Genomic DNA, 23,316 nt, shown 5'->3' on the forward strand with positions numbered 1-23,316 from the left:
TTAAAATTAATTTAAAAAAATGTCAGCACTGATAATCCTGTGTTTCTATGTCAAACGGTTTTGTTATATTTCACTCTTCTGTGCTGCAAATAAAGTACAGTTTTGGAATGCAAACTCAAAATGTAATACATTTCAACTCTATATCTGACATAGTACCTGGTGTCTTCTTTTTTTAAAGCCCATAACCATGTGTTTGAGGTGTATACTTTTGTTTCAATGTAGATTTGTTAAGACTATGTGACACTGATTTTTGCCCACTGAAGTTAAAGGTATAATTACATAATTTCAACCAGCTTTGCGTGCTGGGATTTGGGACGTCTGGATTCCATAGAGTCATCATGACTGCTATAATGCAATAATTACTGTTATGTCACTTCCCAAGATGCTCTTACTCTGATCTGAAATCTGAATGTGTTTTCTCCAAAGCTATTTCAGGCTGAGATGTTCAGCCGTCAGCAGATCCTCCACTCTATAATCAGTGATGGCCAGAGGATGCTGGCGCAGGGACAGGTGGATGACAGGTACAGTACACTGCCTCATTGTGTAAAGTGTGTTGATACACATATCATGACACTCATATGATGCACTTAAAAAAAACTTGACTTAACTTGACGTGTAGTTGGCTCTTATCATTCACAAAGCTGTAGATGAGTGCCTTGGTATAAACTTGATCATTCTTGTCTGCTTTGTATGAGTCCTCTACAGCAGGTTCCAGGGCTCATAATCAAACCTTGATGATGAGTGGATTATTTGAATCAGCTGTGTAGTGCTAGGGCAAAGAACAAAACCTGCACCCAGAGGGGGCCCAGGACCTAGTTTGGGAAAACCTGGTGTACAGTATATCCATCTAATTCAGTTCTTATCTTGCCTGTAAATGTCCACTCTCTCCTGCAGGGATGAATTCAACCGGAAGTTGTTGCTGTTGAGTAACCAGTGGCAGGGCGTTGTGCGTCGCGCCCAGCAAAGGCAGGGTATCATCGACAGCCTGATCCGCCAGTGGCAACGTTACAGGGATATGTCAGAGAAGCTGAGGAAATGGCTAGTGGAGATCTCACACCCCACCAAGGCCCTACTGGCTGGGGCGCCCGTACCCCTGCAGCAGGCCAGATCCATGCTGGATGCAGTTCAGGTATTTTAGGCTCAACTAACTCTGATGACCTCTTGACCCTAGCTAGCTACCTTCTTCTTGGTGATATAAAACTTGTGACTATTTATACCAAAACTCACTCTCTCTGACGACTGTGTCAAATGGGACTACCTTTTTTCACCCTGCACAAATATGACTTTGGAGATGGAGAGATATTTCATGGATAACAGTATAGTACTTATCCTCAAATGGCAATATCTTCACCCTTTCAGCTGTACCGGGGAACAAGGCAAGGCTGACACCTATCCCCTTTATTGTTTGCTACCACGTTAGAGCCATTGATAAGGTTAGAGTTAGGATCAGGGTTATGCTCTAACTATCCTGATATATTCCTATGTCTCTGTTATCCCAGTTGAAGGATAAGGTTCTGTAGGGGCAGCAGGGCTGCTACATCCTAACAGTGGAGTGTTAGGGCAGTGGTATTCAAAGTCAGTAAATGTAATGAATTTTATTTGTTCATGTAAAATTTAAATGTGTTTTAAGGTTGTGTCATTAGATACCGTTGAAAACATTTAAATATCACTGAATTAGGGTCAGGGTTACGTTCTAACTGTCCAGCCTCTGTGTTCCTCCAGCTGAAAGAGAAGGTCCTACAGCAACAGCAGGGCTCTAACATCCTGACGGTGGATGGTTAGGATCAGTGTTAATGCTATGTGCTGACTTTCCGGTATCCCCTGTTATCCCAGATAAAGGAGAAGGTCCTACAGCGACAGCAGGGCTCTTACATCCTGACAGTAGAAGCTGGGAAACAGCTGCTCCTATCTGCAGACAGCAGGGCAGAGGTGTCTCTGCAGGGAGAGCTCACAGACATCCAGGAACGCTGGAGACACGCCACCATCTGCCTGGAGGAACAGAGGCGTGAGCTGGACAAGCTGGACAAGGTACACTGCACCAAACTGTACCTTTAAACACACCTTTAGCTGTACCTTTAAACAACCTTTTCCTGGTTGCAAAAATTCTAATAGTTTCTAATTAGTTTGCCTAATTTCAGTTTATGTGACAAAACAAGCAATATATAGTGTATAGAGTCATTGTAAAACTCTGTGATATATATTTTAAGTAACCAAAAATATTGTATTTTCAGCTGTTTGAAGCTAGTGTGCAAAACCTTTAAACACACCGTTAGCTGTTCCTTTAAACACACCTTTAGCTGTTCCTTTAAACACACCGTTAGCTTTTCCTTTAAACACACCTTTAGCTGTTCCTTTAAACACACCTTTAGCTGTTCCTTTAAACACACCTTTAGCTGTTCCTTTAAACACACCTTTAGCTTTTCCTTTAAACACACCGTTAGCTTTTCCTTTAAACACACCGTTAGCTTTTCCTTTAAACACACCGTTAGCTGTTCCTTTAAACACACCTTTAGCTGTTCCTTTAAACACACCGTTAGCTTTTCCTTTAAACACACCTTTAGCTGTTCCTTTAAACACACCGTTAGCTTTTCCTTTAAACACACCGTTAGCTGTTCCTTTAAACACACCTTTAGCTGTTCCTTTAAACACACCGTTAGCTGTTCCTTTAAACACACCTTTAGCTGTTCCTTTAAACACACCGTTAGCTGTTCCTTTAAACACACCGTTAGCTGTTCCTTTAAACACACCGTTAGCTGTTCCTTTAAACACACCTTTAGCTGTTCCTTTAAACACACCGTTAGCTGTTCCTTTAAACACACCGTTAGCTGTTCCTTGAAACACACCTTTAGCTGTTCCTTTAAACACACCGTTAGCTTTTCCTTTAAACACACCGTTAGCTTTTCCTTTAAACACACCATTAGCTTTTCCTTTAAACACACCGTTAGCTTTTCCTTTAAACACACTGTTAGCTTTTCCTTTAAACACACCGTTAGCTGTTCCTTTAAACACACCATTAGCTTTTCCTTTAAACACACCGTTAGCTTTTCCTTTAAACACACTGTTAGCTTTTCCTTTAAACACACCGTTAGCTGTTCCTTTAAACACACCATTAGCTTTTCCTTTAAACACACCGTTAGCTGTTCCTTTAAACACACTGTTAGCTTTTCCTTTAAACACACCGTTAGCTTTTCCTTTAAACACACTGTTAGCTTTTCCTTTAAACACACCGTTAGCTTTTCCTTTAAACACACCATTAGCTTTTCCTTTAAACACACCATTAGCTTTTCCTTTAAACACACCGTTAGCTTTTCCTTTAAACACACCGTTAGCTTTTCCTTTAAACACACTGTTAGCTTTTCCTTTAAACACACCTTTAGCTTTTCCTTTAAACACACCATTAGCTTTTCCTTTAAACACACCATTAGCTTTTCCTTTAAACACACCATTAGCTTTTCCTTTAAACACACCGTTAGCTTTTCCTTTAAACACACCGTTAGCTTTTCCTTTAAACACACCGTTAGCTTTTCCTTTAAACACACCGTTAGCTGTTCCTTTAAACACACTGTTAGCTTTTCCTTTAAACACACCGTTAGCTTTTCCTTTAAACACACCGTTAGCTTTTCCTTTAAACACACCGTTAGCTTTTCCTTTAAACACACCGTTAGCTGTTCCTTTAAACACACCGTTAGCTGTTCCTTTAAACACACCGTTAGCTTTTCCTTTAAACACACCGTTAGCTGTTCCTTTAAACACACCGTTAGCTGTTCCTTTAACCTCTCTGGGATAAAAAGCCAGTGAAAATGCAGAGCGCCAAATTCAAATAAATTACTATAAAAATCAAACTTGAAATCACACATGCAAATCACAGATAGCAAATGTAAGCTAAACTTGTTATGAATCCAGCCAACATGTCAGATCTCAAAAAGGCTTTTCGGCGAAAGCAAACGATGCCATTATCTGAGGAGAGCACCATAGAAACAAAGAGAGAAGCATATTTCAACCCTACAGGCACGACACAAAACGCAGAAATAAAAATATAATTCATGCCTTACCTTTGACAAGCTTCTTTTGTTGGCACTCCAATATGTCCCATAAACATCATAAATGGTCCTTTTGTTCGATTAATTCCGTCGCTATATATCCAAAATGTCAATTTATTTGTTTGATCCAGAAAAACAACGTGACTACAAAATATCTCAAAAGTTACCTGTAAACTTTGCCAAAACATTTCAAACTACTTTTGTAATACAACTTTAGGTATTTTTTAACGTAAATAATCAATAAATTGAAGACGGGATGATCTGTGTTCAATACAGGAAGAAAACAAACTGTAGCATGCTTTCTGGTCATGCGCCTCTATCTAACAGTACACTTCAAGTGACCCTCGTTCCAGATGGTCGTAATTCTTCATTACACAAAGGAATAACCTCAACCAATTTCTAAAGACTGTTGACATCCAGTGGAAGCAATAGGAACTGCAGGAAGGTCCCTTAGAAATCTGGATTCCCAATGAAACCCCATTGAAAAGAGAGTGACTCCCCAAAAAAAACCTGAATGGTTTGTCCTCTGGGTTTCGCCTGCTAAATAGGTTCTGTTATACTCACAGACATGATTCAAACAGTTTCAGAAACTTCAGAGTGTTTTCTATAAAAATCTACTAATAGTATGCATATCTTATCTTCTGGGGATGAGTAGCAGGCAGTTGAATTTGAGCATGCATATCATCCGGACGTGAAAATACTGCCCCCTGTCACCAAGAAGTTAACTTCTTATGGCTGCAATCCCGTTAACGAGAGCGATATGACACCAGCCAGTGAAAGTGCAGGGCGACAATTTCAAAACATCAAAAATCTCATAATTAAAATTCCTCAAACATACATGTATCTCATACCATTTTACAGCTAATCTCGTTGTTAACCCCACCACAGTGTCCGATTTCAAATATGCTTTACAGCAAAAGCACCACAAATGATTATGTTAGGTCACCACATAGCCACAGAAAAACACAGCAATTTTTCCAGCAAAATATTTTCCAGCCAGAGTCACAAAAACCACAAATAGACATAAAATGAATCACTAACCTTTGATCATCTTCATCAGATGACACTCATAGGACTTCATGTTACACAATACATGTATGTTTTGTTTGATAAAGTTAATATTTATCAAAATATGAGTTTACATTGGCGGGTTACATTCACTAGTTCCAAAAACATCCAGTGATTTTGCATAGCCACATCATTAATAAACAGAAATACTCCTCATAAATGTAGATGATAATACAAGTTATACACATGGAATTATAGATATACCTCTCCTTAAAACTTCTTATGGTATAGGGGACGCTTGTGTTCCACTTGGGCAAAAGCCAGGGAAAATGCAGCGTGGCAATTTATTTTAAATGATATAAAAATCAAACTTTCATGAAATCACACATGTAAGATACTCAATTAAAGCTACACTCGTTGTGAATCCAGCCAACATGTCAGATTTTAAAAAGGCTTTTCGGCGAAAGCATAAGAAGCTATTATCTGATGATAGCACAACAGTAAACAAAGAGGGTAGCATATTTCAACCCTGCAGGCGCTACACAAAACACAGAAATAAAATATAAAACATGCCTTACCTTTGACGAGCTTCTTTTGTTGGCACTCCAATATGTCCCATAAACATCACAATTGGTCCTTTTGTTCGATTAATTCCGTCCATATATATCCAAAATGTCAATTTATTTGGCCTGTTTTATCCAGAAAAAAACAGCTTCCAAAATGCGCAACGTCACTACAAAATATTTCAAACTTCTTTTGTAATACAACATTAGGTATTTTTAAACGTTAATAATCGATCAAATTGAAGACGGGTCTATTTGTTTTCAATAGAGGACGAGAGGAAACTAACGCTACTTTTCAAGTCTAACGCAACTCTTAACAGTGTTACCCATTTCCTAGATGGCCGGACTTCTTCATTTCACAAAGGAATAACCTCAACCAAATTTCAAAGACTGGTAACATCCATTGGAAGCGGTAGGAACTGAAAACAAGTTCCTAAGAAATATTGTTTGCCAATGAGAACACAATGAACAGACAGAGACCTAAAAAAAAAATCTGAACGGTTAGTCCTCAGGGTTTTGCCTGCTACATAAGTTCTGTTATACTCACAGACATGATTCGAACAGTTTTAGAAACTTCAGAGTGTTTTCTATCCTAATCTACCTATAATATGCATATCTTATATTCTTGGCATGAGTAGCTGTGTCAGATTTCTTTTAAACTTTACAGAAAAAGAAACCCATGCAATAATCTAAGACGGCGCTCAGAAGTAAAAATCACGATAGACGCAACGATGGCGTCGACATAAACAAGAAATGACATGATAAATATTCCCTTACCTTTGATGATCTACATCAGAAAGGACTCCAGGAATCCCAGGTCCACAATAAATGTTTGTTTTGTTCGATAATATCCGTTATTTATGTCCAAATACCTTCTAATGTTAGCGCGTTTGGTATACATATCCAAACACTCATTCTGGTCAGTGTTACATCGGACAACAACTTAAAAAAGTTATATTACAGGTCGAAGAAACATATCAAACTAAGTACAGAATCAATCATTAGGATGTTTTTAACATATAGCTTCAATAAAGTTCCAACCGGAGTATTCCTTCGTGTCTTCATGAGCAATGGAACGCAAGTGGGTACCATGAGGAATAAGCGTGATCACAAAATGGCTGCTTCTCAGACACCTGATACATTCTGCTCTCATTCACTCCCACAACAACGTAGAAGTCTCATTCAAATTTCTATTGATGGTTGAAATCTAGTGGAACCCCTAGGCAGTGCAACATCATTAATATCTCAAGAGGATTTCATTGGGGACTCTACATACAAAGCTCAGATTTCTCACTTCCTGTTTTGATTTCTCCTCGGGATTTTGCCTGCCATATGAGATCTGTTATACTCACAGACATCATTCAAACAGTTTTAGAAACTTCAGAGTGTTTTCTATCCAATACTAATAATAATATGCATATATTAGCAACTGAGACTGAGGAGCAGGCCATTTACTTTGGGAAACTTATTCATCCAAGCTACTCAATACTGCCCCCCAGCCATAAGAAGTTAAACACAAATTTAGCTCTACGTTTGATTGATTTATTGATGATTGATACCTAATTGTGAACACAACAACGTAGTGACACATTGTGCCTGTATGTCATCTACAGGACTGGGAGACATGTGAGAGAGGCATGGAGGGTTCTCTGGAGAAGCTGAGGAAGTTGAAACGGCAGTTCTCTCAGTCCCTCCCTGATCACCACGAGGACTTGCAAGCGGAACAGATGCGATGCAAGGTAACTTTTTTTCTAACACCTTTATCCGCCAAGTACATTTACATGTACTGTGAATTTGAACTGGTGAAGTGATGCTGACATCGCCTTACAATAAGCAGAATACACAGACAGAATATAGACAAAATAATGTACACTTAATCTGCTGATCATGGCAGCCTGTCACTCCAATGACCTACACTACCGTTCAAAAGTGGGGTCACTTAGAAACGTCCTCAACTGGTAGCTTCATTAAATAGTACCCGCAAAACACCAGTCTCAACATCAACAGTGAAGAGGCGACTCTGGGATGCTGGCCTTCTAGGCAGAGTTGCAAAAGCCATATCTCAGACTGGCCAATAAAAAGAAAAGATTAAGATTGGCAAAGAACACAGACACTGGACAGAGGAGCTCTGCCTAAAAGGCCAGCATCCCGGAGTCGCCTCTTCACTGTTGACGTCGAGACAGGTGTTTTGCGGGTACGATTTAATGAAGCTGCCAGTTGAGGATTTGTGAGGCGTCTGTTTCTTAAACTAGACACTCTAATGTACTTGTCCTCTTGCTCAGTTGTGCACCAGGGCCTCTCACTCCTCATTCTATTCTGGATAGAGCCAGTTTGCGCTGCTCTGTGAAGGGAGTAGTACACAGCATTGTACGTGATGTTCAGTTTCTTGGCAATTTCTCACATGGAATAGCCTTCATTTCTCAGAACAAGAATAGACTGATGAGTTTCAGAAGAAATACATTTGTTTCTGGCCATTTTGAGCCTGTAATCGAACCCACAAATGCTGATGCTCCAGATACTCAACTAGTCTAAAGAAGGCCATTTTTAATGGTTCTTTAATCAGAACAACAGTTTTCAGCTGTGCTAACATAATTGCAAAAGGGTTTTCTAATGATCAATTAGCCTTTAAAAAAAATGATAAACTTGGATTAGCTAACACAGCATGCCATTGGAACACAGGAGTGATGGTTGCTGATCAGAACAACAATGGGCCTCTGTATGCCTATGTAGATATTTCATAAACAAATCTGCCGTTTGTCATTTACAACATTATTTACAACATCAGAAATACAGTGCCTTGCGAAAGTATTCGGCCCCCTTGAACTTTGCGACCTTTTGCCACATTTCAGGCTTCAAACATAAAGATATAAAACTATATTTTTTTGTGAAGAATCAACAACAAGTGGGACACAATCATGAAGTGGAACAACATTTATTGGATATTTCAAACTTTTCTAACAAATCAAAAACTGAAAAATTGGGCGTGCAAAATTATTCAGCCCCCTTAAGTTAATACTTTGTAGCGCCACCTTTTGCTGCGATTACAGCTGTAAGTCGCTTGGGGTATGTCTCTATCAGTTTTGCACATTGAGAGACTGACATTTTTTCCCATTCCTCCTTGCATAACAGCTCGAGCTCAGTGAGGTTAGATGGAGAGCATTTGTGAACAGCAGTTTTCAGTTCTTTCCACAGATTCTCGATTGGATTCAGGTCTGGACTTTGACTTGGCCATTCTAACACCTGGATATGTTTATTTTTGAACCATTCCATTGTAGATTTTGCTTTATGTTTTGGATCATTGTCTTGTTGGAAGACAAATCTCCGTCCCAGTCTCAGGTCTTTTGCAGACTCCATCAGGTTTTCTTCCAGAATGGTCCTGTATTTGGCTCCATCCATCTTCCCATCAATTTTAACCATCTTCCCTGTCCCTGCTGAAGAAAAGCAGGCCCAAACCATGATGCTGCCACCACCATGTTTGACAGTGGGGATGGTGTGTTCAGGGTGATGGGCTGTGTAGCTTTTACGCCAAACATAACGTTTTGCATTGTTGCCAAAAAGTTCAATTTTGGTTTCATCTGACCAGAGCACCTTCTTCCACATGTTTGGTGTGTCTCCCAGGTGGCTTGTGGCAAACTTTAAACGACACTTTTTATGGATATCTTTAAGAAATGGCTTTCTTCTTGCCACTCTTCCATAAAGGCCAGATTTGTGCAATATACGACTGATTGTTGTCCTATGGACAGAGTCTCCCACCTCAGCTGTAGATCTCTGCAGTTCATCCAGAGTGATCATGGGCCTCTTGGCTGCATCTCTGATCAGTCTTCTCCTTGTATGAGCTGAAAGTTTAGAGGGACGGCCAGGTCTTGGTAGATTTGCAGTGGTCTGATACTCCTTCCATTTCAATATTATCGCTTGCACAGTGCTCCTTGGGATGTTTAAAGCTTGGGAAATATTTTTGTATCCAAATCCGGCTTTAAACTTCTTCACAACAGTATCTCGGACCTGCCTGGTGTGTTCCTTGTTCTTCATGATGCTCTCTGCGCTTTTAACGGACCTCTGAGACTATCACAGTGCAGGTGCATTTATACGGAGACTTGATTACACACAGGTGGATTGTATTTATCATCATTAGTCATTTAGGTCAACATTGGATCATTCAGAGATCCTCACTGAACTTCTGGAGAGAGTTTGCTGCACTGAAAGTAAAGGGGCTGAATAATTTTGCACGCCCAATTTTTCAGTTTTTGATTTGTTAAAAAAGTTTGAAATATCCAATAAATGTTGTTCCACTTCATGATTGTGTCCCACTTGTTGTTGATTCTTCACAAAAAAATACAGTTTTATATCTTTATGTTTGAAGCCTGAAATGTGGCAAAAGGTCGCAAAGTTCAAGGGGGCCGAATACTTTCGCAAGGCACTATACATGTCTACAGTGTATTTCTGATCAATTTGATGTTATTTTAATGGACAAAATTGTTTTGCTTTTCTTTGAAAAACAAGGACAATTCTAAGTGACCCCAAACTTTTGAACGGTAGTGTACCTATTATGTCTATCACATGTTCAGTACTGCACAGAGCAGTAAACAGCTCCTGGCATCCGTGGGGAATGTTGGAAGAATGTTGAAGGAATGTCGTGATGTAATAAGATCAAACCCATTGAGGTGCCGATTGAGTTTGTCTGTAATTACATCAGTTAAATATGCCTTCAAACCAAGGTGTTCTGCATCTGCTAAGGTCATTATGGCTAAGAATAAACCTGCTTTAGGTCAACGAAAGTAGCTGATAACATTCTCTTCTCCCATGACCAGGACTTGGAGAAGACGTTTGACGGCTGGACAGAAGACCTAGCCCACCTGACGGTGCTGAGGGAGTCCCTGTCTAGCTACATCAGTGCTGAGGACCTGTCTGTTCTACAGGAACGCATGGAGCTTCTGCACCGCCAGTGGGAGGAGATCTGTCACCAGGTACTATATGGCTGTTGAATATGTTGCTGTACTGGCAGCACAGTTTGAATCCAGCCCACTGCTCTTTCAGCACTCTCTCTCCTCCCTTTCACGACTATTTCTCCATATCAAATCAACACACATATAAATAAATATATGTTCATGTTAGGAGAAGCAGTCTCTGCCAAAATACAGGTCCTGTATCTTAATTTGAGAAGGTTCCACACAACAGGACAATAATCCTGCAGCAAAAGGAAAAGTATATTGTTATGTGATTTATAATTAACATAATATTTTTTTTATAGGGGTTGATACAATAAAGTCTGACATTTTCAAGTGGAAATTACAAACTTTAGAAGCCTTTTTATACCTCGAATACACTACAAGTTTGCATTTGTTAGAAGTGCAGGAAAATTCCTTCAGCAAAAGGACGATCAAATTAAGATACAGCATCTGTAGGTGGCGTGTCTGGCAACAGAGACAAGAGCAGTCATTTTAAGTTGTAATGACATGAGGTCCCAATGCTCCACTACATACAGTAGGACAAGGGTAAATCATTCAGGCTTGCGCTGACTAAATTGTGGAATTTTTGTCATTCAGCAGACACTTATCCAGAACAACTATGGTTAAGTGCCTTGCTCAAGGGCGCATCAACAGATGGTTCACCTAGTCGCAAGAGAGTTGGCAAGATAGCAGAAACAGATCTGGCATCCAGGCTCTGCACTGGGCCGTATGCAAATGTAGAAAGGGGTATGCGTGCAACTAAGTCTGAGGTAGAGAGAAATCTCAATACAAAACAGTGCAGGATGCCTCCCCCTTCAAACAACATCCAGTGTTTTATATGAGTATGTTGACCAGAGACCAGCTAGTGACAGGAAACACTGTGCTAGATCTATTACGTCAAGCAACAACTCTAGACATCTACTGCTGCAGTACCTCTTCATTGCGGTTCTGCTAAATCTATGCATATTACCTAGCACCGGTAGTTGTGTATTTTATTTATTTATTTATTTATCTGTGCAGCTAACAATTATCCTTACCATGGTGAATTATTCATAAATTAGTATTTATGTATTTACAACGTGTGAGTTTCAATGTATCTGTATCTTACTGTCTCTTTCTCTCCATAGCTATCCCTGCGGCAGCAGCAGGTGGGTGAGAAGCTGAGTGAGTGGGCTGTGTTTAAGGAGAAGAACAGGGAGCTCTGTGATTGGCTTACCCAAATGGAGAGCAAGGTCTCTCAGAATGGAGACGTCAGAATCGAGGAGATGATCGAGAAGCTACGCAAGGTAAACACCAACAGAAACTTAACCTACAGTATGCATAACTTTTCATGTTTTAGTTTTAGACAGATATCCCATTGAACTGTACTACTGTACTCTACTCTACTCTGATCTGTTATACTCTACTCTGATCTACTGTACTCTACTGTACTCTACTCTACTCTGATCTGTTATACTCTACTCTGATCTACTGTACTCTACTGTACTCTACTCTGTTATACTCTACTCTGTTAAACTCTACTCTGATGTACTCTACTGTACTCTGTTATACTCTACTCTGTTATACTCTACTCTGTTATACTCTACTCTGATCTACTCTACTGTACTCTGTTATACTCTACTCTGTTAAACTCTACTCTGATGTACTCTACTGTACTCTGTTATACTCTACTCTGTTATACTCTACTCTGATGTACTCTTCTGTACTCTGTTATACTCTACTCTGATCTACTCTACTCTAGGAAAACAGGCTTGTGTTATAATTTGTTGTGGCAATTGATCGCTCTTTCAATAGTATTTCATTCCAAATATACTATTCGTTTTCCACCGGGTCTGACTACTGTATTTCCGCTGTACTGAAACCGCTCTAAAGTGTGTCTATCCCTCCTCTCTCAGGACTACTATGAGGAGATAGCGGTGGCTCAGGAGAACAAGCAGCAGCTGTACCAGCTGGGGGAGAGACTGGCCAAGGCCAGCCATGAGAACAAGGCATCTGAGATAGAACACAAACTCAGCATGGTGGGCGAGCGCTGGCAACACCTGCTGGACCTCATCGGAGCCAGGTAAGGATACTACGGCTGTGTGTGTGTGGGAAAGGAAGTACATGGACACACTGTACACACACTTGTGTCCCAAAGGGCCATTGGCATTAATGTTTGCTTTGATGCAACCTTTTCCTTGGCTGTCAGAAACACTCTGGCTTTCTCAGTGTACAGTACTTAGCACAATCTGTACTCAATGTGACTTCTTGGTTAAGTTAAATAAAAACAATGAGTGGAAAGAAGCGATTTAATGACGTTGTTAATTGTTTGTTAATTGTCTTTAGGTGCTTTATCACCAGGAATCTACTGCGTTGTGTATGTTTTTCTAAAACAACTATTGTGTATCCCACTGGCAGGTTGAAGAAGCTGAGGGAGACTCTGGTGGCAGTGCAGCAGCTGGATAAGAACATGATTAGTCTGCGGTCCTGGCTGACCCACATAGAGACGGAGCTGTCCAGACCCATCCTATACGACACCTGTGACTCCCAGGAGATACAGCGGAAGCTGGACCTGCAGCAGGTAAATACTGTGTCAGTAGCCTGGTGGTCTGTTTATGTTGTCTCACCAACTCCTTGTCACTGCAACGGTCATACAGATGTAGTATCTTAATTTGAGACAGATTTCTACAGCAGGAAAATAATTCTGCAGCAACAGCAAATGTGAATTATTATGTGGATTGTTATTAATGAAATGTTTTGAAAGGGTTGATACATTTTTCATAAGGACAAATTAAGTCTGACATTTTAGAGTGTAAATTATGAACTTTAGAAGCCTTTTTAAACACACTACAAGTTCTCATTTCCTGCTGTGCAGGAACTTTCTTGGCAACAAAAGAGTGATCAAATTAGATCCTACATCTGTAGCAGTTGGTAAGACAGCACAAACAGACCTGGGACCACCAGGCTACCTCATCAGTGGGCTGTGGGTACTTTGAAACACATTGTAACGTACACCCCCTGGTATAGCTATTGATACTTGAAAAAAAAGGAAGAGAAGCACACTCTACGAGCTCAGATGCAATAATTGAATAACCTAATAACCAAAGTTTTGACAGACAAGCTGTCTTCATCAGGGTATGATGACAAACACTGCAGGGTGAATAGTTTATAAATTGTTAAAGAACACACACAGGTGTCTGTAATCATGGCCGGGTGTGGCCTGATATCATTGGTTAATTCTCAGATATAAGAAGAACTTAATAGATACAATTTGGCTACATAAGCCTACAAACATTTATAATGAAAGGCAAAATCACAATAATCACAAGAATGGCTTCAGATCAAAGTCTACGTTGAGACCGAAGGGAGCAAGGGTTTTTAAATTAAAGATCCAGGCAGCCTCTCATTTTAACAATAAATTGTCAAGGTCACCCCCTCTCCTAGGGAGGGTGACATGTTCGATGGCCATATACCGTAGGGGCGAAATCGAGTGGTTCGCTTCCAAAAAGTGGGCCGCCACTGATACAGCTACATAATCAATAACAGTTGTTGATGCTGATATTTTATTGATCCCTGTTTAGTTCCCAGCAGACAGGCTTATAGACAGTACAATAGAGCTAGGCTTATTGAAAAGTCTTAGTAGGCTTCTTGATTCTAAAAAATATGAAGATCAACATCCTCCTTCTGTACCATAATATAAGATAACATCCTTCCATCTTTCTCTCCGTCCACCCAGGAGCTTCAGCGTGACATAGAGAAGCACAGCACAAGTGTGGCGTCTGCGTTGAACCTGTGTGAGGTGTTGTTACACGACGGTGACGTCTGTGCCACGGACACAGAGTGTGATTCCATCCAGCAGACCACCAGGAACCTGGATCGACGCTGGAGGAGAATCTGTGCCCTGTCCATGGAGAGGAGGCTCAAGTACGAGACACGCTAAATTTAGGATTTAGACGCTGTAGTTTCTAAAGTAGTCAGATTTTTTACTTTCAAGACTATCAACAAGTGCAGGAATGTAATTCTAGGTTTGGTAAATTTGGAAACATGTACTTGTGATATAGGCTCTCACCACAACTTAAACTGTCCATATCGTTTTAATGTCTAAGGATTGAAGAGACATGGCGTTTATGGCAGAAGATCATAGAAGACTTTATGCGTTTTGAGGAGTGGCTAGTGACCTCAGAGAAGACCGCTGCTCTACCCAACTCTTCAGGAGTACTGTACACAGTGGCCAAGGAAGAACTCAAGAAGTTTGAGGTACAGACATGCTACTACAGACCACCTAGTCCTAGTTGGATATAACCACTATATTCTCCTTTCATATACAGTACATACAGTGCATTCGGGAAAGTATTCAGACCCATTGACTTTTTCCACATTTTGTTTACGTTACAGCCTTATTCTAAAATAGATTACATTTATTTGATCAATCTACACACAATACCCTATAATGACAAAACAAATGCAGGTTTTTAGAAATGTTTGCAAATTTATAAATAAATAAATAAAAACAGAAACACCTTATTTACATAAGCATTCAGATCCTTTGCTATGAGACTCAAAATTGAGATCCAGTTTCCATTGATCATCCTTGAGATATTTCTACAACTTGATTGGAGTCCGCCTGTGGGAAATTCATTTGATTGGACATGATTTGGAAAAGGCACATACAGTTGAAGTCGGAAGTTTACATACACTTTTTTACATACACAGTTTTTCAACCACTCCACAAATTTCTTGTTAACAAGCTATAGTTTTGGCAAGTCGGTTAGGACATCTACTTTGTGCATGACACAAGTAATTTCTCCAACAATTGTTTACAGACAGATTATTTCACTTATAATTCACTGTATCACAATTCCAGTGGGTCATAAGTTTACACAAACTAAGTTGACTGTTCCTTTAAACAGCTTGGAAAATTCCAGAAAATTATGGCATGGCTTTAGAAGCTTCTGATGGGCTAATTGACATCATTTGAGTCAATTGGAGGTGTACCTGTGGATGTATTTCAAGGCCTACCTTCAAACTCAGTGCCTCTTTGCTTGACATCATGGGAAAATCAAAAGAAATCAGCCAAGATCTCAGAAAAAAATTGTAGACCTCCACAAGTCTGGTTCATGCTTGGGAGCAATTTCCAAACGCTTGAAGGTACAACGTTCAGCTGTACAAACAATAGTACGCAAGTATAAACACCATGGGACCACGCAGCTGTCATATCGCTCAGGAAGGAGACGCGTTCTGTCTCCTAGAGATGAACGTACTTTGGTGCGAAAAGTGCAAACCAATCCCAGAATAACAGCAACGGGCCTTGTGAAGATGCTGGAGGAAACAGGTACAAAAGTATTTATATCCACAGTAAAAATGAGTCCTATATCGACATAACCTGAAAGGCCGCTCAGCAAGGAAGAAGCCACTGCTCCAAAACCGCCATAAAAAAGCCAGACAAACGTTTGGAACTACACATGGGGACATTTTTGGAGAAATGTCCCCTGGTCTGATGAAACAAAAAATAGAACTGTTTGACCATAATGACTATCGTTATGTTTGGAGGAAAAAGGGGGAGGCTTGCAAGCCGAAGAATTCCATCCCAACCATGAAGCATGGGGGTGTCAGCATCATGTTGTGTGGGTGCTTTGCTGCAGGAGGGACTGGTGCACTTCACAGAATATATGGCATCATGAGAAAGGAAAATGATGTGGATATATTGAAGCAACATCTCAAGGCATCAGTCAGGAAGTTAAAGCTTGGTCGCAAATGGGTCTTCCAAATGGACAATGACCCCAAGCATACTTCCAAAGTTGTGGCAAAATGGCTTAAGGACAACAAAGTCAAGGTATTGGAGTGGCCATCACAAAGCCCTGACCTCAATCCTATAGAAATTGTGTGGGCAGAACTGAAAAAGCGTGTGAGCAAGCAGGCCTACCATCCTGACTCAGTTACACCAGCTCTGTCAGGAGGAATGGGCCATAATTCACCCAAATTATTGTGGGAAGCTTGTGGAAGGCTACCCGAAATGTTTGACCCAAGTTAAACAATTTAAAGGCAATGCTACCAAATACTAATTGAGTGTATGTAAACTTCTGACCCACTGGGAATGTGATGAAAGAAATACAAGCTGAAATAAATCATTCTCTCTGCTATTATTCTGACATTTCATATTCCTAAAATAAAGTGGTGATCCTAACTGACCTAAGACAGGGAATTTTTACTAGGATTAAATGCCAGGAATTGTAAAAAACTGAGTTTACATGTATTTGGCTAAGGTGTATGTGAACTTCCGACTTCAACTGTACCTGTCTATATATGGTCTCACAGTTGACTGCATGGCAGAGCAAAAACCAAGCCCTGAGGTCGAAGGAATTGTCCCTAGTCAGGCTCCGAGACAGGATTGTCGAGGAACAGATCTGGGGAAGGGTACCAAAAAATGTCTGCAGCATTGAAGGTCCCCAAGAACACAGTGGCCTCCATCATTCTTAAATGAAAGAAGTTTGGAACCACCAGATGGACTCTTGCTAGAGCTGGCCGCCCGGCAAAACTGAACAATCGGGGAGAAGGCCTTGGTCAGGGAGGTGACCAAGAACCCAATGGTCACTCTGACAGAGCTCCAGAGTTCCTCTGTGGAGATGGAAGAACCTTCCAGATGGATAACCATCTCTGCAGCACTCCACCAATCAGGCCTTTATGGTAGTGGCCAGACGGAAACCCCTCCTCAGTAGAAGGCACAGGCCATCCCGCTTGGCGTTTGACAAAAGGCACCTAAAGGACTCTCAGACCATGGGAAACAAGAGTATCTGGTCTGATGAAACAAAGATTGAACTCTTTGGTCTGAATGCCAAGAGTCACGTCTGGAGGAAAACTGGCACCATCCATACGGTGAATCATGGTGGTGACAGCATCATGCTGTGGGGATGTTTTTCAGTGGCAGGGACTGGGAGACTTGCCAGGGTCGAGGGAAAGATGAACGGTGCAAAGTACAGAGAGATCCTTGATGAAAACCTGCTCCAGAGCTGTCAGAACCTCAGACTGCTGTGAAGTTTCACCTTCCAAAAGGACAATTACCATAAGCACAGAGCAAAGACAATGCAGGAATGGCTTTGGGACAAGTCTCTGAATGTCCTTGAGTGGCCCAGCCAGAGCCCAGACTTGAACCTGATCGAACATTTTTGGAGAGACATGAAAATAACTGTGCAGCGACACTCCCCATCCAACCTGACAGAGCTTGAGAGGATCTGCAGAGAAGAATGGGAGAATCTCCCCAAATATAGGTGTGGCAAGCTTGTAGCTTCATACCCAAGAAGACTAGAGTCTGTAATCGCTGCCAAAGGTGCTTCAACAAACTACTGTGTAAAGGGTCTGAATACTTAGGTACATTTGCAAACATTTCTGAAAACCTATTTTTTTGTCTTTATGGGGTATTGTGTGTAGATTGATGAGGGGGGAAAACTAACAATACATTTCAGAATAAGGGTGAGACGTAACAAAATGTGGAAGAAGTCAAGTGGTCTGAACACTTTCAGAATGCCCTTTACATGGACAAAACTCATAACTCATCCCTGAATAATAAATTGATCAATTAAATGGTCAATGAAATTTTCAAGCAACTTGTCTCTTTTTGATTCTAAATGTGTTGGTTATATTTGTGTGTGTGTTCCAGGCATTTCAGTGTCAGTCCCATGAGAGCCTGACCCAGCTGGAGACGATCAATAAACAGTACCGCCATCTGGCCAGGGAGAACCGCACAGACTCCTCCTGTCGCCTCCGGGAAATGTCCCACGACGGGAACCAGCGCTGGGATAACCTGCAGAAGAGGGTGGCCTCCATCCTCCGCAGGCTCAAGGTACAGAGTCACATCCAGAGTAGGCCTCGTTGAGCAGCTGTAACACAACAGAAAGTATGGTGTATATAGTCCAATCCCACTTGGCACACACTGGCTGAATCAACGTTATTTCCACGTCATTTCAATGACATTACTTTGAACCAATGTAGAATAGACGTTCAATTGATGTTTGTGCCCAGTGGGATTCTACACTCCTGAGGGTTGGTACTGCTCTCAGAAAGAAACTATACCAGCAAGGAAGTAATTTCATTGGTTCTAGTCGGCAGAATCATGTGGAGTGTCTGCACGAAGTTCCAGATCAAATAAATTTATTTTTTTTTGCTGCAAGAGATGTGTACGCTGAAGTCTTTATGATTTCTCCAGCACTTTGTCAGTCAGCGTGAGAAGTTTGAGACGGCCAGAGACAGCGTTGTGGTGTGGCTCACCGAGATGGACCTGCAGCTCACCAACATAGAACACTTCTCAGAGTGTGACATCCGAGCCAAGATCAAACAGCTACGGGTAAGGATGGCCTCTTTACACAAGTGATTATTGTTCTCTCATAATCCTACATATTTTTCCGCTCTTCAATAACTCGACTATACTATGAATTATATCAGTAATCATTGAAATAATCATATAATCACTATTTCTGACTGCTATGGAACCGGGTAGCAAAACTATACAAACTCCTACCATGGCTCAACTGTATCCTAACCACCATGTTCCTAAAACACACTGTATTCCGTCTGGCCTCTGCCTCGCTTGTTTTTGATTACCAGGCGTTCCAGCATGAGATTTCCCTGACCACGGGGAAGGTCGAGCACATCTTCCACCAGGGAGAGATGCTGCTACAGAAGAGTGAGCCTCTGGACGCTGCTGTTATAGAGGAGGAGCTGGAGGAGCTGCGGAGATACTACCAGGAGGTGTTTGGACGCGTAGAGCGTTACTATAAGAAGCTGATCCGACTACCGGTGAGCCCGGGGATGACGTCTACTGAGCCCTTGTTCTTTTCATTTTGATGCTGACGGTCTTTTTTGACTGTCTCGTAGGTATACCTTAACCTCCCATCCCTCCTCTTCCAGCTGACAGGAGAAGAGTACGATGTGTCATTCTCGGACAAGGAGATTGAACTGGATGAACCTGGGGACCTGTCCAGCATTCCCTGGAGTGAACGTCTTGGAGACTGCCTGAGCTCCCCTCTGCCCTCCCTGACTGCCCCCCTCCGTACTGGGGCTGAGCGCTCGGGCATGGGCACCCCAGCCAGCATGGACTCCATCCCCCTGGAGTGGGACCATGACTACGACCTGAGAAAGAGGCTGGAGAGTGCCAGCGGGGCTCTGGGCCTGGCCTCTGAGCACGAGGAGCACGGAGAGGAGGGGAGCTACCAGGGATCAGCTTCTGCTTCCGCTCTGTCAGGTCAGTGTAGTTTACACCCCTCATCCCTGCACCACAACTGTCAGGTACTAATGATACCAGACCCCTCACAACTTACTGGCAGGTACTGGGGATAGGATAGCCTTGATCTCAGAGAGGTCGTCTGAGGTCATCTGATGTTAGGCAACATGCCTTGGTGTGTAAAAAATAACTCTCACAGCCTGCTTGCTGCCTGCTACGAGTTTGGTTTGGTTTTCTCTCACACACACTGAAGCATAACAACAGGCACCGTTAACTAACAGCACCGCTTTCTAACATTTTGCATCTCATTTGATTTGTGCGGCACACAGGCTACTGTAGTTGACCTCAAGCTGATTCCTTGTGTTGGCATCCTGTGTGTTTTAAAGGTGCATCTTTTGGGGAGATGTTTTTTGTCTATTGTTTTATTGTGCTAAAAATGTTCTTCGTCCATCGTCTTCTAATTTACGTCTGGATTTATAACACTAACTATTAACGATATCTCACAACGTGGATGGATAACACTAACTATTAATGATATCTCACAACGTGGATGGATAACACTAACTATTAATGATATCTCACAACGTGGATGGATAACACTAACTATTAATGATATCTCACAACGTGGATGGATAACACTAACTATTAATGATATCTCACAACGTGGATGGATAACACTAACTATTAATGATATCTCACAACGTGGATGGATAACACTAACTATTAATGATATCTCACAACGTGGATGGATAACACTAACTATTAATGATATCTCACAACGTGGATGGATAACACTAACTATTAATGATATCTCACAACGTGGATGGATAACACTAACTATTAATGATATCTCACAACGTGGATGGATAACACTAACTATTAATGATATCTCACAACGTGGATGGATAACACTAACTATTAATGATATCTCACAACGTGGATGGATAACACTAACTATTAATGATATCTCACAACGTGGATGGATAACACTAACTATTAATGATATCTCACAACGTGGATGGATAACACTAACTATTAACGATATCTCACAACGTGGATGGATAACACTAACTATTAACGATATCTCACAACGTGGATGGATAACACTAACTATTAATGATATCTCACAACGTGGATGGATAACACTAACTATTAATGATATCTCACAACGTGGATGGATAACACTAACTATTAATGATATCTCACAACGTGGATGGATAACACTAACTATTAATGATAGCTCACAACGTGGATGGATAACACTAACTATTAATGATATCTCACAACGTGGATGGATAACACTAACTATTAATGATATCTCACAACGTGGATGGATAACACTAACTATTAATGATATCTCACAACGTGGATGGATAACACTAACTATTAATGATATCTCACAACGTGGATGGATAACACTAACTATTAATGATATCTCACAACGTGGATGGATAACACTAACTATTAATGATATCTCACAACGTGGATGGATAACACTAACTATTAATGATATCTCACAACGTGGATGGATAACACTAACTATTAATGATATCTCACAACGTGGATGGATAACACTAACTATTAATGATATCTCACAACGTGGATGGATAACACTAACTATTAATGATATCTCACAACGTGGATGGATAACACTAACTATTAATGATATCTCACAACGTGGATGGATAACACTAACTATTAATGATATCTCACAACGTGGATGGATAACACTAACTATTAATGATATCTCACAACGTGGATGGATAACACTAACTATTAATGATATCTCACAACGTGGATGGATAACACTAACTATTAATGATAGCTCACAACGTGGATGGATAACACTAACTATTAATGATATCTCACAACGTGGATGGATAACACTAACTATTAATGATATCTCACAACGTGGATGGATAACACTAACTATTAATGATATCTCACAACGTGGATGGATAACACTAACTATTAATGATATCTCACAACGTGGATGGATAACACTAACTATTAATGATATCTCACAACGTGGATGGATAACACTAACTATTAATGATATCTCACAACGTGGATGGATAACACTAACTATTAATGATATCTCACAACGTGGATGGATAACACTAACTATTAATGATATCTCACAACGTGGATGGATAACACTAACTATTAATGATATCTCACAACGTGGATGGATAACACTAACTATTAACGATATCTCACAACGTGGATGGATAACACTAACTATTAACGATATCTCACAACGTGGATGGATAACACTAACTATTAACGATATCTCACAACGTGGATGGATAACACTAACTATTAACGATATCTCACAACGTGGATGGATAACACTAACTATTAATGATATCTCACAACGTGGATGGATAACACTAACTATTAATGATATCTCACAACGTGGATGGATAACACTAACTATTAATGATATCTCACAACGTGGATGGATAACACTAACTATTAATGATATCTCACAACGTGGATGGATAACACTAACTATTAATGATATCTCACAACGTGGATGGATAACACTAACTATTAATGATATCTCACAACGTGGATGGATAACACTAACTATTAATGATATCTCACAACGTGGATGGATAACACTAACTATTAACGATATCTCACAACGTGGATGGATAACACTAACTATTAACGATATCTCACAACGTGGATGGATAACACTAACTATTAATGATATCTCACAACGTGGATGGATAACACTAACTATTAATGATATCTCACAACGTGGATGGATAACACTAACTATTAATGATAGCTCACAACGTGGATGGATAACACTAACTATTAATGATATCTCACAACGTGGATGGATAACACTAACTATTAATGATATCTCACAACGTGGATGGATAACACTAACTATTAATGATATCTCACAACGTGGATGGATAACACTAACTATTAATGATATCTCACAACGTGGATGGATAACACTAACTATTAATGATATCTCACAACGTGGATGGATAACACTAACTATTAATGATATCTCACAACGTGGATGGATAACACTAACTATTAATGATATCTCACAACGTGGATGGATAACACTAACTATTAATGATATCTCACAACGTGGATGGATAACACTAACTATTAATGATATCTCACAACGTGGATGGATAACACTAACTATTAATGATATCTCACAACGTGGATGGATAACACTAACTATTAACGATATCTCACAACGTGGATGGATAACACTAACTATTAATGATATCTCACAACGTGGATGGATAACACTAACTATTAATGATATCTCACAACGTGGATGGATAACACTAACTATTAATGATATCTCACAACGTTTTGCAGTGGATGGATTTCAGTGTTTTAATGTCCGTTCTTCAGACACAGATTAAACTCCCGAATAATCTACATTGAAAGTGCTTTTAAATCTCACAGGAGTAGGCTTAATCTAGGTCTAAGAAACTGGCCCGTGAACATAAAATCAAAGCCCTTATCTAACCGTATGCCATGTGGGTGTCCATCCACTCTTCCCATCCTCAGGAGAGGGA

The 23,316-nt window shown here is 40.5% G+C and overlaps 1 protein-coding gene across 2 annotated transcripts in view; it reads left to right on the forward strand.

The window, feature by feature from the left end:
• The window catches only part of LOC110504238 (nesprin-1), a 180,891-nt gene that overhangs the window by 144,789 nt on the left and 12,786 nt on the right, over window positions 1-23,316 (forward strand). For both annotated transcript variants that reach the window (XM_090221294.1, XM_090221295.1), the window contains 15 exons: window positions 427-521; window positions 895-1,129; window positions 1,834-2,028; window positions 7,225-7,350; window positions 10,420-10,575; window positions 11,685-11,843; window positions 12,453-12,619; window positions 12,955-13,117; window positions 14,273-14,460; window positions 14,643-14,793; window positions 18,191-18,373; window positions 18,737-18,874; window positions 19,135-19,326; window positions 19,438-19,771; window positions 23,309-23,316. The exon at window positions 23,309-23,316 is cut by the window's right edge and continues 135 nt beyond it. In XM_090221294.1, coding sequence (XP_090077420.1) covers window positions 427-521; window positions 895-1,129; window positions 1,834-2,028; window positions 7,225-7,350; window positions 10,420-10,575; window positions 11,685-11,843; window positions 12,453-12,619; window positions 12,955-13,117; window positions 14,273-14,460; window positions 14,643-14,793; window positions 18,191-18,373; window positions 18,737-18,874; window positions 19,135-19,326; window positions 19,438-19,771; window positions 23,309-23,316 — 2,490 coding nt within the window. The remainder of the gene's footprint in view (window positions 1-426; window positions 522-894; window positions 1,130-1,833; window positions 2,029-7,224; window positions 7,351-10,419; window positions 10,576-11,684; window positions 11,844-12,452; window positions 12,620-12,954; window positions 13,118-14,272; window positions 14,461-14,642; window positions 14,794-18,190; window positions 18,374-18,736; window positions 18,875-19,134; window positions 19,327-19,437; window positions 19,772-23,308) is intronic.

Source organism: Oncorhynchus mykiss, chromosome 25 (genome assembly GCF_057628025.1).
Source record: "Oncorhynchus mykiss isolate SJ-2025 chromosome 25, ASM5762802v1, whole genome shotgun sequence".
In the NCBI taxonomy this organism is placed as follows: domain Eukaryota; kingdom Metazoa; phylum Chordata; class Actinopteri; order Salmoniformes; family Salmonidae; genus Oncorhynchus; species Oncorhynchus mykiss.